At 34.9% G+C, this 12,661-nt stretch overlaps 1 protein-coding gene across 1 annotated transcript; it reads left to right on the top strand.

Moving 5' to 3' along the window:
- The first annotated feature begins 435 nt into the window (after positions 1-435).
- On the top strand, positions 436-12,377 carry Spcs3 (signal peptidase complex subunit 3). The gene is made up of 5 exons (XM_058573664.1): positions 436-697; positions 2,262-2,337; positions 4,236-4,310; positions 7,793-7,908; positions 8,852-12,377. Exons 1-5 carry the CDS (start codon positions 555-557, stop codon positions 8,982-8,984), a joined length of 543 nt encoding a protein of 180 aa, XP_058429647.1. The 5' UTR covers positions 436-554; the 3' UTR covers positions 8,985-12,377.
- Positions 12,378-12,661: the final 284 nt, after the last annotated feature.

The following is a 12,661-nucleotide window of genomic DNA, read 5'->3' as shown; positions in this document are numbered from 1 at the left end:
CAAAAGGCTTAAGTCCTAACTTTGACCAGCTTTGATAGAGCGGGGAGAGGACCACGCGTTTTGTGCAGACCTGCTTCCAAACACGACACATAAGAACAGACTCCAAACCATCTTGGCTTGCTGCTGTTTTTAACTTAAAATGAATGGCACTGAAACAACCAAGAAGCCTCAGTCCCAAACCACCTGACACAAGAATCGAGAAAAGAGGGTGGGCTATTTCCTCCGTAGAACTAAAGAAGGGAACTGACAACTGGAGGAGGCGGGTCTGATTTGGGACCCCGCCCTCTCCCTGCTCATCTCTGATTGGTGGCAGCGTTTGGAGGGGCGGTTTCACAGACGAGGCGCTCCTTAAGGCGCGGTCCCTCCCGCGCGGTGGGTGTGTCGCGGTGGGCGGGTGCGCGCGCGCGCGCGTCGGAGGACCGGAAAGGAGGCGGGGCCGCGGCTGCGCGCGCTCCCGGAACGTGCGCACCGCAGGCGGCGCGGATCGCAGGTCCGCTGCCGGAACCGGACCCCGGGTGCCTGTGTGGCGACAGGGCTCGTGAGAAAAGGTCGCGATGAACACGGTGCTGTCACGGGCGAACTCCTTGTTCGCCTTCTCGCTGAGCGTGATGGCGGCGCTCACCTTCGGCTGCTTCATCACCACCGCCTTCAAAGACAGGAGTGTCCCGGTGCGGCTGCACGTCTCGCGGATCATGCTGTGAGTGCGGCCGAGGCTAGGGCTAATGGGGCAGGGCACCTGGACCCGGCCTGGCGGGGGCCGAAGCCGGGCCGAGGAGCGGGAGACGCCGGCAGGACTCCCGCGCCGTCCCCAGGGTCCCCTCCGGAGCAGCCATTCACCCCTAAGGCAGATGTCCGGGGCGGACTTGCGGGCTCCCCCGGTTTTCCCGGCTTCCCCTCGAAACTCGCCCCCCTCCGTCGTAAATTCCCGGGCTTGCTCTTAAATTTTAATTTTGAGTTGCTCGGGTCGGTGCCTCCGCTTCCTTCCTGTTCCTCACTTCCCTCACCCACGCCTGGCCAATGAGGGAGCAACACAACAGCAAACCCGCGCCGCCGCCCGGGCCGCCGCCTCCCGCGCGTCCCGGGGCCGGTGGGTCTTCACACGCCCCGAGGTGCTGCCGCCGCGCGCGGGTCGGCGTCGGGCCTGGCTCCGTAGCTCCGTTACGCTTGGGGCTGAAGCAACTTGAAGGACGGCTTTCGTGCCATCTATAACTGGAGTTTGTCCTGTTTGACATTCCCTTTGCAATTTTTGTCTTTCCACCTTCAGAATGCAATAAATACTTGGAGCAGCTTGGAAGTTAGGACCGAGGTTAAGATGCACTGATTCAGCCCATTCTTGTTTTTCTAATTTATTTGCATTTTTTAAGCAAAACTTTGCTTGAATAAATCTGCGAAGACGTCAAAAGTAGAATTTTGGAATCACAGTTGCATTTCTTTATTGCCTATTTTTTTTCTTTTGTATTTTTACTTTAAAATTCTCCACCACTTTTGTCTTTGATTTGTGACATTTTTGATCTTAATACTCAATTATTCTGTTCCATTTACTAACAAGATCTGTCTTCTTCTGCAGCCGTAGTTTAATTTCATTGTAAGAATCACAAGTCAGTCATCTAATAGTGATTCCTCCCCGCCCCCTCCCCTCCCTTTTTTTTTTGTTAGATACTGTTCTAAATTCACATAGACCTGGGTTGGAAGTCAGCACTGCCATTAAGGTCTATGAGGGCTTAGAATGTGTTTGAAACATTGAATAAATGTTTGGTGTTGAGAAAGTTTCTTACTCTTATGAACCTTAATTCCTTTTTATTCAAAATGAAGGCAATGCCTAATTGGTAGCCTTATGAAAATAATTTGAGGTAATTGTGAAAAATACAAAGTGGATTAGACATGTGGTAAAGCATTCAAGAAAGAGCAGCTGTTATTTTAGTTTTCCGTATTGCCTTGTAGTCATATGTAATCTTAAATCTACCCATCCTCCTGCTGTCACCAGTATTTAAAGTCTTTTTTTTTTTTTTTTAGCAGTTCTTATGTCTTCCCTTGAGTTTTCTTAGAGATTTCTTAAGGTATTTGAAAATAATTGAAGACCTTTTTTAAAATATTGAATTATAATGTTTACCCTGTTTTCACACTAAAGATTTCTCTGTTTTTTACTTGTTTCTTTGTGGAATTGCTGTTCCACCTCTATACCAACTAGATCTTTAAATTATTATGTGAATAGTGTATGCCTTTATTATAAAGGATGGTAAAACTTTTATCTTTACTTCTAGAAAAAATGTAGAAGACTTCACTGGACCAAGAGAAAGAAGTGATCTGGGATTCATTACATTTGATATAACTGCTGATATCCTTTAAGGAAATATTTATTTTCTTTTTCTGTAGTTTTGTAATGAGAAATATGTTGCTTAGAGATTTGGGGGACAGTGAGTACCACCTAGTTGAATCAACCAAACTTTGGAAGAAATCCTGTCACATATATTTTCATCAGCTAAATAGTTTTAATACTTGTTCATACTTGGAGAAAACTGTAGATTCATGAGTTAGTTGTGTGTATGTAATTTTAAATTCTTCCTTAAAGTGATTGCAATCTATGCATGAATCTCTTTGTGAAAAAAATTAATAAAATTAGATCATTTGAATTAAAGAAGGAAAAATGTTATCAGAGCTCAGTCTGCCTGAAATATTTCATGTACAGTCTCAAAGAATCACTATCTTATGATAGAGGAGAGAAACATGTTTAAAAAGTGAATTACATTTCTAATGGTTCAAATGGCTGTTATTGAAATGAATGTTTTAAATCATGTTAACATTTTGTTATTGTAGTTCTTGTTATAAGTACTCATAGAACAGTCAAAGAAATCTTAATGAAAAGAATGACTTTAAGGGGATGGTTTAATTATTTTCTCCTTATCCTGAGTTTCCATCTCTTAACAACTCTGGTCATTTTGGCCACTTTAATCTTATTTAGGCTTATATGTAAATATATTGGCAATGTTGTTCTCTGCCATTTCTGACCTGATCCTATCTGCCTTTCTAAGACCCATGGTTTAAAATGGTCATGGAGATTGAACAGTCTGAACTTGTGTAGAGCAACTATCTGAACAATTGAAGCAGATAATATGCCTGGGGAATTTTTCTTCAGTTCCTACTATCTTGGAATACCTTTTAATTTTTTAGAAATTACTGAATTTATAAGTAGACTAGGAATTAGTTCTAAAGGAACCTTTTTAGGAAGTAGAATGTGCCATCAGGCAAGTCTTACCCTAAACTTTGTGTGCTTTTAAGTCTTGACATCATTTAAAAAAAATCTATACAAGCAGTGTAGATCTAGTATGAAAGTAGTCATTTTGTGTATCTGGAGAATAACAGTGAAATTTCCTGATATCTTCACTATATGTTACCAATCTCACTGTTTATAGTTTATTTGGGTTTTCTTAATGCTGAAAATACTTGAAATTGTAGCTGTTATTGTAAAGAACTGTCCTAGACTTCTCAATTGCAAACAAGTGATTCTTAGTGGCTACACATAATTAAAAGTAGAATGTAACAAACCTGTTGCTATAAATATATAAATATACATAATAAAATGACAGTTTACATATGATATTTAATAAAATACAAATATAAAACTCTGCTCATGTGGAGGTACCAGTATGTAGTTTAACTCTAGTTGAAAGTGTACCTCCTTCCCCCAGGCTGAATGGTACCTAGTTAGCATTCATTTGCTTCTTACCAAAGCACTTTGTGTAGACATTTTGATTTCTATGGACACGTAACAAAAGGAACATACATTTTACTGTACTTGGCTAATAACTTGAACTTAGTTCATGTTTGCATATTGTTAAATAGTGGTGATTTGGTTATACTTTAGAGCTCTAGTATTTCATGAATATCCATGAAATAATAATTCATCTTTCTTTTGGACATAGTGGGTTAATATTAGAAATCTAAATTTTGGATTTTTTGTTATTTTCTTGTTAATCAAGGTATCTTAGCTGGTAATACTTGCAGGAGTAGGGAGCATGCTGACCTTACATTCTTTTTTGGCTTTGGAATGGGTTGGATTTTATAAAATATTTATCCTCTGTATTATTAAATTAGTGACTCAGTATGTTTCTGGACCACCTCTCCTTTTTTTCTATTTTAGTGTTAGTATTGATGTGGAAAATTAATTGAAGATAACAAAGATCTTTTAAAAGCTGTGTGCTGCCTTCTGTCTTGTATATTCCTTAATTTGTTTACATTTAGAGAATATATTTGATTGGAACGTTAAGCAGTTGTTTCTTTATTTATCAGCAGAATATTCAACAAAAAATAATGTAAGTGTATGTATTTAAGCATTTAAAAATTTTTTTTTTTTTAGTTGTTGATGTACCTTTATTTTTTTCATTTCTGTGTGGTGCTGAGAATTGAACCCAGTTCCTCACATGTGCTAGGCAAGCGCTCTACCACTGAGCTACAACCCCAGCAATTAAAGCATATTTTAATAGTTACTTAAAACCTTATTCTTTATGCACAACAAATAGAGATGTTCATATAGTAAAAATATCTGACCTGCATAGCTTAGTAAACACTCACAACCATATGGAGAGGTGACTCTGCTAAGAACATTTTCTCTCTCTGGTAGCCTCTCTTTTTTTTTTTTTTTTTTTTCTGTATGTACTGTAGCTCCTTAGCATTGTGGCTTCCAGAATGATGTGTATGCACAGTAATTGATAGGTATATAAGGGATATTAGAGTTTCTGTTATGTATTTCCCAATTAAAATTAAAAGAAAAATTTAAGCTGTATTAATAGTTGCTTTGCAAACTCACATTAATACTTATTCAGTCCTTATCAGATGGTCACATGCCATGGAAATATTCTGGAGGAAGAGAAGGAATTCTCAGTGCCCAGAGGTTGACCGTACTACCTAATATATTCATTTATTCACTTTTAGCATTTTACAAAATATTGTAGTATATAGGGGATTGTATTATCAAGTTCTAAATAATTGCTATTAAATAGAAAAATAGCTAAAAAAAAAAATGTCCTGCAAAGAAAAGAAAGATTGAAGATAACGCTGATGTTCCAACACATTAACAATAGGAAAATGGTAGATCCCATATGTCTGTTCTTTAAATCATGTTAAAGGATTAAAATAAAACAAAAAAAACCCCAAAACACCTAAGTAAACTAATTAAAAGAGGAGAGAATTCCATTAGTTAAGATTATTTGAAATGAAAATTTGCATTAACTGTCAATGATAAATAGTACATGTATATTATATACATAATAAATAAAGGGCATGGCTTAGTTTATGCTCAAAGTAATTTATGATCAAAAACTCTTGTAGACTATTTCTAGTGGTAAGATGAGAAATGGTGGTGCTTAACTCTGAATTACGTATGAAATGAGGAAGTACTAGTGCTGCTCAGCTATATGTTTTTTAAGCTGAATGTTCTTTTATCCACAGTTGAGAATAGAAAGCTACTTGACAACATAAATAAATCAACAGAATTTGAGGTCTGGTTAAAGCTTTCATTATGAAGATAGGTAATCAAAAGCTGTGAAGATTACTAAAAATTTTTGAATCATCTGAGATTATTTAAAAATGTATCCTTGTACCAAATATTTGTATTTTCTTTTTAAAAAATCTATGATAATGAGCTGCTTTGGTAGTGTTAATAAATCATATATCTTCAATTAATATCTCTGCTTATTGAGAACTGTTTTCCTTTGTTTTGGAATTGTATGAAATTCATCAATCTGAGTACTTGAAGTAGTCTTTATAGTTTATAATAAATTTTATAATTAAAACCTATCAGGGCTAGAGTTGTAGCCACAGTGGTTCAGTGGTAGAGCGCTTGCTTGGCATATGTGAGGCCCTGGGTTCAGTTCTCAGCACCACATAAATAAATAAAACAAAAGATCCATTGACAACTAAAACAACAACAATAACAACAACACAAAAACTATCATACTAGTAGATAAAACACATCAAAATGATTTATTTTGTGATTGAAGGTGATAAGTTTAGTCTGATTTAGCGCTCTGTTGCAGGTTAGGGTAGGCATTAGGATATTTATATAGAATCTTGTTAAATCTTCTTAGGTTCTATTTTTAGTATTGATACTGAAGGTATAAAGTAGTAGACTGAAAATATGTAAGCAAATATAGGAATTATAATGTTGGTTATATGTTGTTGAGTTTCTTTTTTTTTTTTTTTTCTTGGTTCTAGGGATTGAACTCTGGTGATTTAACTTTTGAGCTACATCCCTAGCCCTTTTCTATTTTTTGAGACATCCTCTCGATAAGTTGCTTAGAGCCTCTCTGAGTTCAGGCTCATCTGGGACTTGTCCTCTTTGTCTCAACCCTTTGAGTTGCTGGGATTATAGGGACATTCCACTGCTCGTGTCTTAAGTATAGTGGTTTTTACAGGTTTTCATCAGTGTAGGCTAGAGATAGATTGTAGTTAAAGATTGGTCTGTGTTTTATTTGAACTATATTTGTTTTCAAGGAAAATATACATTAATTAATCAGAATTTTTAGCACTTCAATTAATTATACACTTATTTTGAAAATAATAGGTGTTTCGTTAGGCTGTGGGACTATTGGGATGAAAAAGTTTTGATTCTTGTCCTTCAGCATCAACAAAATGTTAAACAGAAAAAGCTATTCCTGATAGAGTAGCAACTATACACAAACATTGACAGGTTTCAACAAATTGTTGAAATAACTGTAACCTTTATGATTAATGTACCAAAAATATATTTATAATCCTGGTTTACCCTAGCATAACTAGTAGGAAAATGCTAATTTGGAACTTCCCCAGCATCTCTGGGCCCTTTATTTTTTATTTTGAGACAAGGTCTTGTTAAGTTGCCAAAGCTGATCTTGAACTTGTTGTTGTCCCACCTTAGCCTCCCAAGTTGCTGGGATTACAGGCATGTGTCACCAAGTCCAACTATTTCTTCAGTCTTAATGATTTTTAATATTTTTAATATTAGAAAGAGGTTTTAAGATGTTGGTTTAAGCCCTGTTTTAGAAATAACTTCTCTGTATTTCTTTTCAGTTAAGGTAGTCATAACATATTGAGCATTCAGCCTCACTAGCTGATGGATGATAGCTTCCATGAGGACAAATTCCTTGATATTTAGTAGGAGTGACAAGTTTTTCTTTCCATTTTATACTCTTAATTTTTGTGGAACTTGGTTGTAATACATTGAAATAAAGTGGCTTTAAAGAATTATCTGATATCTAGAATTCTGCCATGATAAAAACAGTGATGCACATTTTATTGTAAAGGGGGAAAAGATGTTATGCATTCATTTCTTTGGTGTTTCCTTGATAATTTTAAGTTCTTGAAGATTCATCCATTTTCCTGACATCATCTCACGTTAACTTGGATTAGCTCACTGTGTTTTCCCAGTATCATCCAGGGTCCACTCTGAGATGGACAGTATTAGAAATTTCACAGAGAAAAGAGATTTAAAAGAATATTTCCTATGCAAGGATTCTAAGGATATTGCTTTTTGGAGAGCATATAGATATTGAACCTTTTAGTAAGGTCTGAGGGCCTTATATAATAGAGTTGACTGAGTAAAAGGAATGATTTCCTTAGGGAAATAATTTTTCTCTCCATGAAAAGTTTGTCCCCTTCTTTATATTATCTACTAGTACACATTTGGTATGCATCAAGATTTTAGCAAATCTGTCCAAGTTGGGTTCCTTCATATGTGAAATTATTTAATTATTAATACTTTTAAATGATAAGATGCTGTTTCTGATGAGTTACCTAATTAATTTTCATTTTAATGTAGGCTCTGAACCAGGTTGTCCTCTGGGACAAGATTGTTCTGAGAGGTGATAATCCGAAGCTGCTGTTGAAAGATATGAAAACAAAATATTTTTTCTTTGATGATGGAAATGGTCTCAAGTGAGCACTTTTTTATTTTTTAACATTTAGTAAAATGTGAAAGAGAAAGATGTAATGTGTTTTCATTTTAAAAAAATATTAGAGGGTAAAAAGGAAAATTGGGAGAGAGGTATTTATGTAGCTCTGAATGGAAGATTGGGAAGAAATATAAATTGGGATCTAAGATAAGTAATTTGTTCTCTTGCAGTTTGTAAAATGTAATGGTCCAAACTAATAAAGGCATACAGCTTCTACTCTTACGTGTACAGGGAGTATAGGATTACTTATATAAGGTAGCGCTATGATTGTCAAATTAAAGGTTTCCTTTCTAAACATGAATCAGAGAAACCTTAATGAGAAAGCAGTGCATTGGGTCTTGGAATTGATACTCAGGTTTCTAATATTGGTTCTCTTGGCTTTTCTAAACTTCTGTTGCTCATACAAAACGAGGGAATCAGTGATTGACCTCTCAGGTCATTTTTGCTTCTTACACTTTCTGAGGTATTATCAGAAAGAATTTTAAAAGAATTTTAAAACCAGACCTACATATTTACAAATAAGAATTTCAGATCATAATACATTTTGATTTGCTCCAGTTTGTGAAACTAGATAATGACAGAATTAGGCTTCAAATCATTGTCTTCTGATTCCTAGCACAGGTCTCATTTTATATTCACTGTGTTTCTTGCATGTAAGCTTTTTAGTTGTTATTAACTGCAGTTGTGAATAAGTTTAGATTTTTTTTTAAGGGATTCAATGTAATGTAATTCAAATGTAATGCTGGTGTCTTTTAGCATTGTCCTCAGATTTCAAGTGAGAAGAGAAAATAGTTCTGTTTACAGCTTAGAATTCCTGTTAGGAATAACTAGTTATAAAATATTTGACACCTCAGTGCTTGTTTTAAAATGTTTTTATTGAACTATAAGTGTTTCTGCTGACTTCTGTTTATTATATCTTTTTATAGGGGAAACAGGAATGTCACTTTGACCCTATCTTGGAACGTTGTACCAAATGCTGGAATTCTACCTCTTGTGACGGGATCAGGACATGTATCTGTCCCATTTCCAGATACATATGAAATAACGAAGAGTTATTAAATTATTCTGAATTTGAAACAACATATTTTTATACTTAATGAATTATATCTCATTTATCTTTTCCCTTGCACCTTCATTTGTTTTGGGTTGTTACTTTGTGGGTTTTTTTGGTTTGTTTTTGTTTTTGATGTAGAAGTAACATCAAAAGGCATATTTGAAGGAAAAGGTTAATAGCATACTCAACCTTAAAAACAAAACAAAAACAAGGCTATCAGAGATAGCTATATCTCTGATATAAGAATAAGGCTATAAGAATAAGGCAACAACATAATAAGAACTTGGTATATATTTGAAGTATTCCCTGTATTTCCATTATTCTTTATGGAATATAAAGTGAGCATGAAGGGTTGTTAAAACTTTCAGGTGCCTGTAGAGTTATAAGAACTCTGAATTTTATGCTTGGCATTCATGCAAGTTCACATTGGTTGTGACTTAGATGTAGACATTTTCTTTTATCTCTTTTAGTGTATGTTAGATTACTGGAAAAATTAATATACTTATTCGTTAGAAGCCTGGTTTACAAAAAAGCCAAAAGTGATAGAATTTTATTCCATTTGTTTTAGGATACCCATAATGTGTGTTTTTCTTAGATGACTAGCAGCTTTCTCCACTTAAATACTAAATACCTCTTCTATGTTGTAAATCATTCAAACTCATTTTTAAGTCTCAAGTCAACCAAATGTGTGTCTTTTAGTGCTAGCTCTAAAAATGTTCCTTTGTGTATCTTTATATACTTTTTAGCATTGCCATTGAAAGTTGAAAATCTTTGCATGATTTATCCTTTGAGTTAAGTTTGTTCTTGTGAGCATGCCAAGTGCCACTAAGTGGTAATTATTTGCAATTATCCATAGGTTCAAATTTTAATAATTATTGGAATAGTAATAATATTTGGCAGTGTGCTTTTCCATTTACAAAGCACTCTTGTGTTTTATGTTAGCCTCAATAATCCAAGGAGGTAAGTAGTGCAAATGTTAGTTCTTTGCAGATCAAGAAACTGAAACTCAGAAGTTTATTGAATCGCTCCAAAGTTAAGTAGCAAGGAATGAAGTTAAAGCTTGAGCTCACATCTCAAGGTACTCTTAAGCTTATCCTTTCTCTTACACCTCAGTTTACAGACTAATCAAATTTGACTTGTAATTGTCATTATGTTTTTTTATTACTCCAGACACCCTTTGTATCACTCTTAGAAGATGATTCCCATTATGTATGAAAGCGACTAATTTTCAAGTTGCCAACAACTTAACATAGTGGTAATATCTCATTTTCCACATAAATTCATTTTACTCACATTAAAAGTATAAAAAATGTAAATGTGTGAAAAAATAATGTAGAGATTAAATACATAATACATAATTGAGCATATGAGCATATTTAAGATGATTTATTTTTTCTGTAGAGGAGAAATAAACATCCTCAAAGGTAGCAATTGCAAATTATTATTAAAAGCAAGACCAAGCACTGTAGTACACTATCAGCAACAACCAAAAAGGGCTAATATTTTCTAAGAATAGTTTAAATTAAATAAAATTTGTTTTGTTTACCTAATGAAATACATCACTGTTTAGTTACATTCATTTTTGACAGCTATCATATGTGGGTCATATAAAAGCATGTACATATGAGTTTTTAAACCAGCAAAAAAGGTCAAAGTTATAATATGAATACTAGACTGGGTTTGGCTCCCAGCTTTTTCATTAAACTTTTCAGGGTCTCAGTTTCTGTATCTGTAAAATGACAGAGTTGGAGTAGTTATATGGTGATTCTTCACACAAGTCTATAAAATTTGTTTTATCTGTTCAGCTAAGAGATTGAACAGAAAAGCACTTTAGTGATGGGAAGATGATTAAAAGGTTAGCACATAAGTCATACTGATCTGACTATTGCTGTTACACATTTTACACCTACAAAATTTAACTTTACTTACTTTATACAATATTAGACATGTAAACTTAAAATCTGCAGAAGTAAAAAACTTATAAAAACTGGGAATGTTGTGATTAAATCAGGCTTGCTCAGTAAGCCTGAAATATTAACCAGACATGGATTCTAGTTTAATAGGTGTTATACCTTTGGGGTGAGTGGCTCTATTACTCTAAAAGAGATTATTATTGAAATTGAGTTACGGTTTGTTCATTTGACAAGCCCCCTTTTTGGGAATTTGGTGAGGGAGAGAAATAGACCCCACCAGTACAATATGGATGAAGTTTTTCATTTTTACTGAACTAAGGGAAAATGCTCAGGATTAAGAATGCTTCAACATGGGAATAAGGAATCTGCATCTCAGGAACTCATTTTTGGGTGTGCTCAGCTTTATTAGTTTACCGTAATTCTACTTTTTGAAAATTTGATTTGTGTTCAGTTTGATAACCATCTCCTTGGTCTCAGTGTTTTAAAGAGGTCTCATCAAGTCTCTACAAAGACACAAGGCTTCAGACATATAACGACCTAAGTATGACCAGAAATATCGGAGCTCGGAGATTATTCTGAGCAAAGAGAATAATAATTACTGGATACTTATTTAAAGTAATTACAGTTAGAAGTGAATTTAATTTTAAAATGTAGCACTCATCCTTTAGCAGTTTAACCTTGGAAAACTGGCTAAATCAGTGTTTTTTATTTCCATACTTGACTACCTTTAGTTTCTCTCTGCTGAAAGGAAAATTACAAAAAGCTTCAGAAATTCCTAAGGTTGTAATAGGAAATGGATTATTTTGAATTTCCTTTCCTGGGCTTATTTTGTAGTTCTTTGGTGGATCTGGCCAGCCAATTAAAAGCTTTGGAGTTGGGGTGTCAAATTAACAGGTGTTACTTTATAATACTTTGAATTGACTTGTAATAGATTTATGGGGGAAAACTCCATAAGCTGTGAACATAAATCTATCCATTTCAAAAGCTTTCCTTGCTTTTAGCAGAGAGCCTGTGTACATTACATGAAACTGCCAATAGTTTAAAGGATTTATTTCAAAAAGTTGTTGCATGTTTTGATGCAATTTGGAAAATTGTTTACTTCAAAAACACAGATTCACAAGAAAAAAATCCATAAAAATGTGTTTGAGGATTTTCATAATTGCAATAAATATTCAGCATTTTTTCTAATGAAAATGAATTTTGTTTAAGAGTAAAAGTATGCATTTTGAAAAACTTTCAGATTTATGCTTTTTATGTGAAGCTGCTGAATTAAAAAAGGAAGAAACCAAGTCTAGTATGTTTTGGGGGGTGGGGTAGACGGGAGGCAGTTAATTACACCTAAATTATCTTCTCCAGGGACTGTATGCTCCTATACTAGACTGTAAGCCCTTTGAGGACAGGCTGTTGGATTTATCTTTGTACCTTCCCCAGCACCTAGCATAGTGCCTTGCACATGATAGGCACCCAATAAATATTGATAATGAAGCTATTGTGTTTCTGATATGGCCAAAATATGGGGACTGTCTGTAATTAACACTTTTTTCCTTTGTAACTTACTTTTTTTCATTCTTGAGCTCCTCCTGACTTTAGATGAAACTATTCTTCCTCCTTGCTTTCAAGCTCATTTGACTATCCAACTTAGGTAAATGGTGCTCTTGCTCCAAGTACTCCGACCTATGTTGTCCCAGGCCTTTCATAAGGAAATAGATTTTATTTATTATTATTTTTATTTATATACTTTTGTTACCAGAGATTGAACCCAGGGGTGC

Source organism: Marmota monax, unplaced genomic scaffold (genome assembly GCF_021218885.2).
Source record: "Marmota monax isolate L192 unplaced genomic scaffold, Marmota_monax_Labrador192_F-V1.1 WCK01_AAM20220418_F8-fsc00159, whole genome shotgun sequence".
Taxonomy (NCBI): domain Eukaryota; kingdom Metazoa; phylum Chordata; class Mammalia; order Rodentia; family Sciuridae; genus Marmota; species Marmota monax.
Note: the sequence above shows the minus strand (reverse complement) of the source record. Positions and strands in the feature narration are given on the sequence as shown.

Bases quoted from the DNA above. Each gene is read 5' to 3' on its own strand.
- Spcs3 (XM_058573664.1), top strand. From the start codon at position 555: ATGAACACGGTGCTGTCACGGGCGAACTCCTTGTTCGCCTTCTCGCTG. The intron at 2,338-4,235 runs ATCCTTTAAGGA...ATTTGTTTACAT, and splicing joins CATTTGATATAACTGCTGAT to TTAGAGAATATATTTGATTG. The intron at 7,909-8,851 runs GTGAGCACTTTT...ATCTTTTTATAG, and splicing joins GATGATGGAAATGGTCTCAA to GGGAAACAGGAATGTCACTT.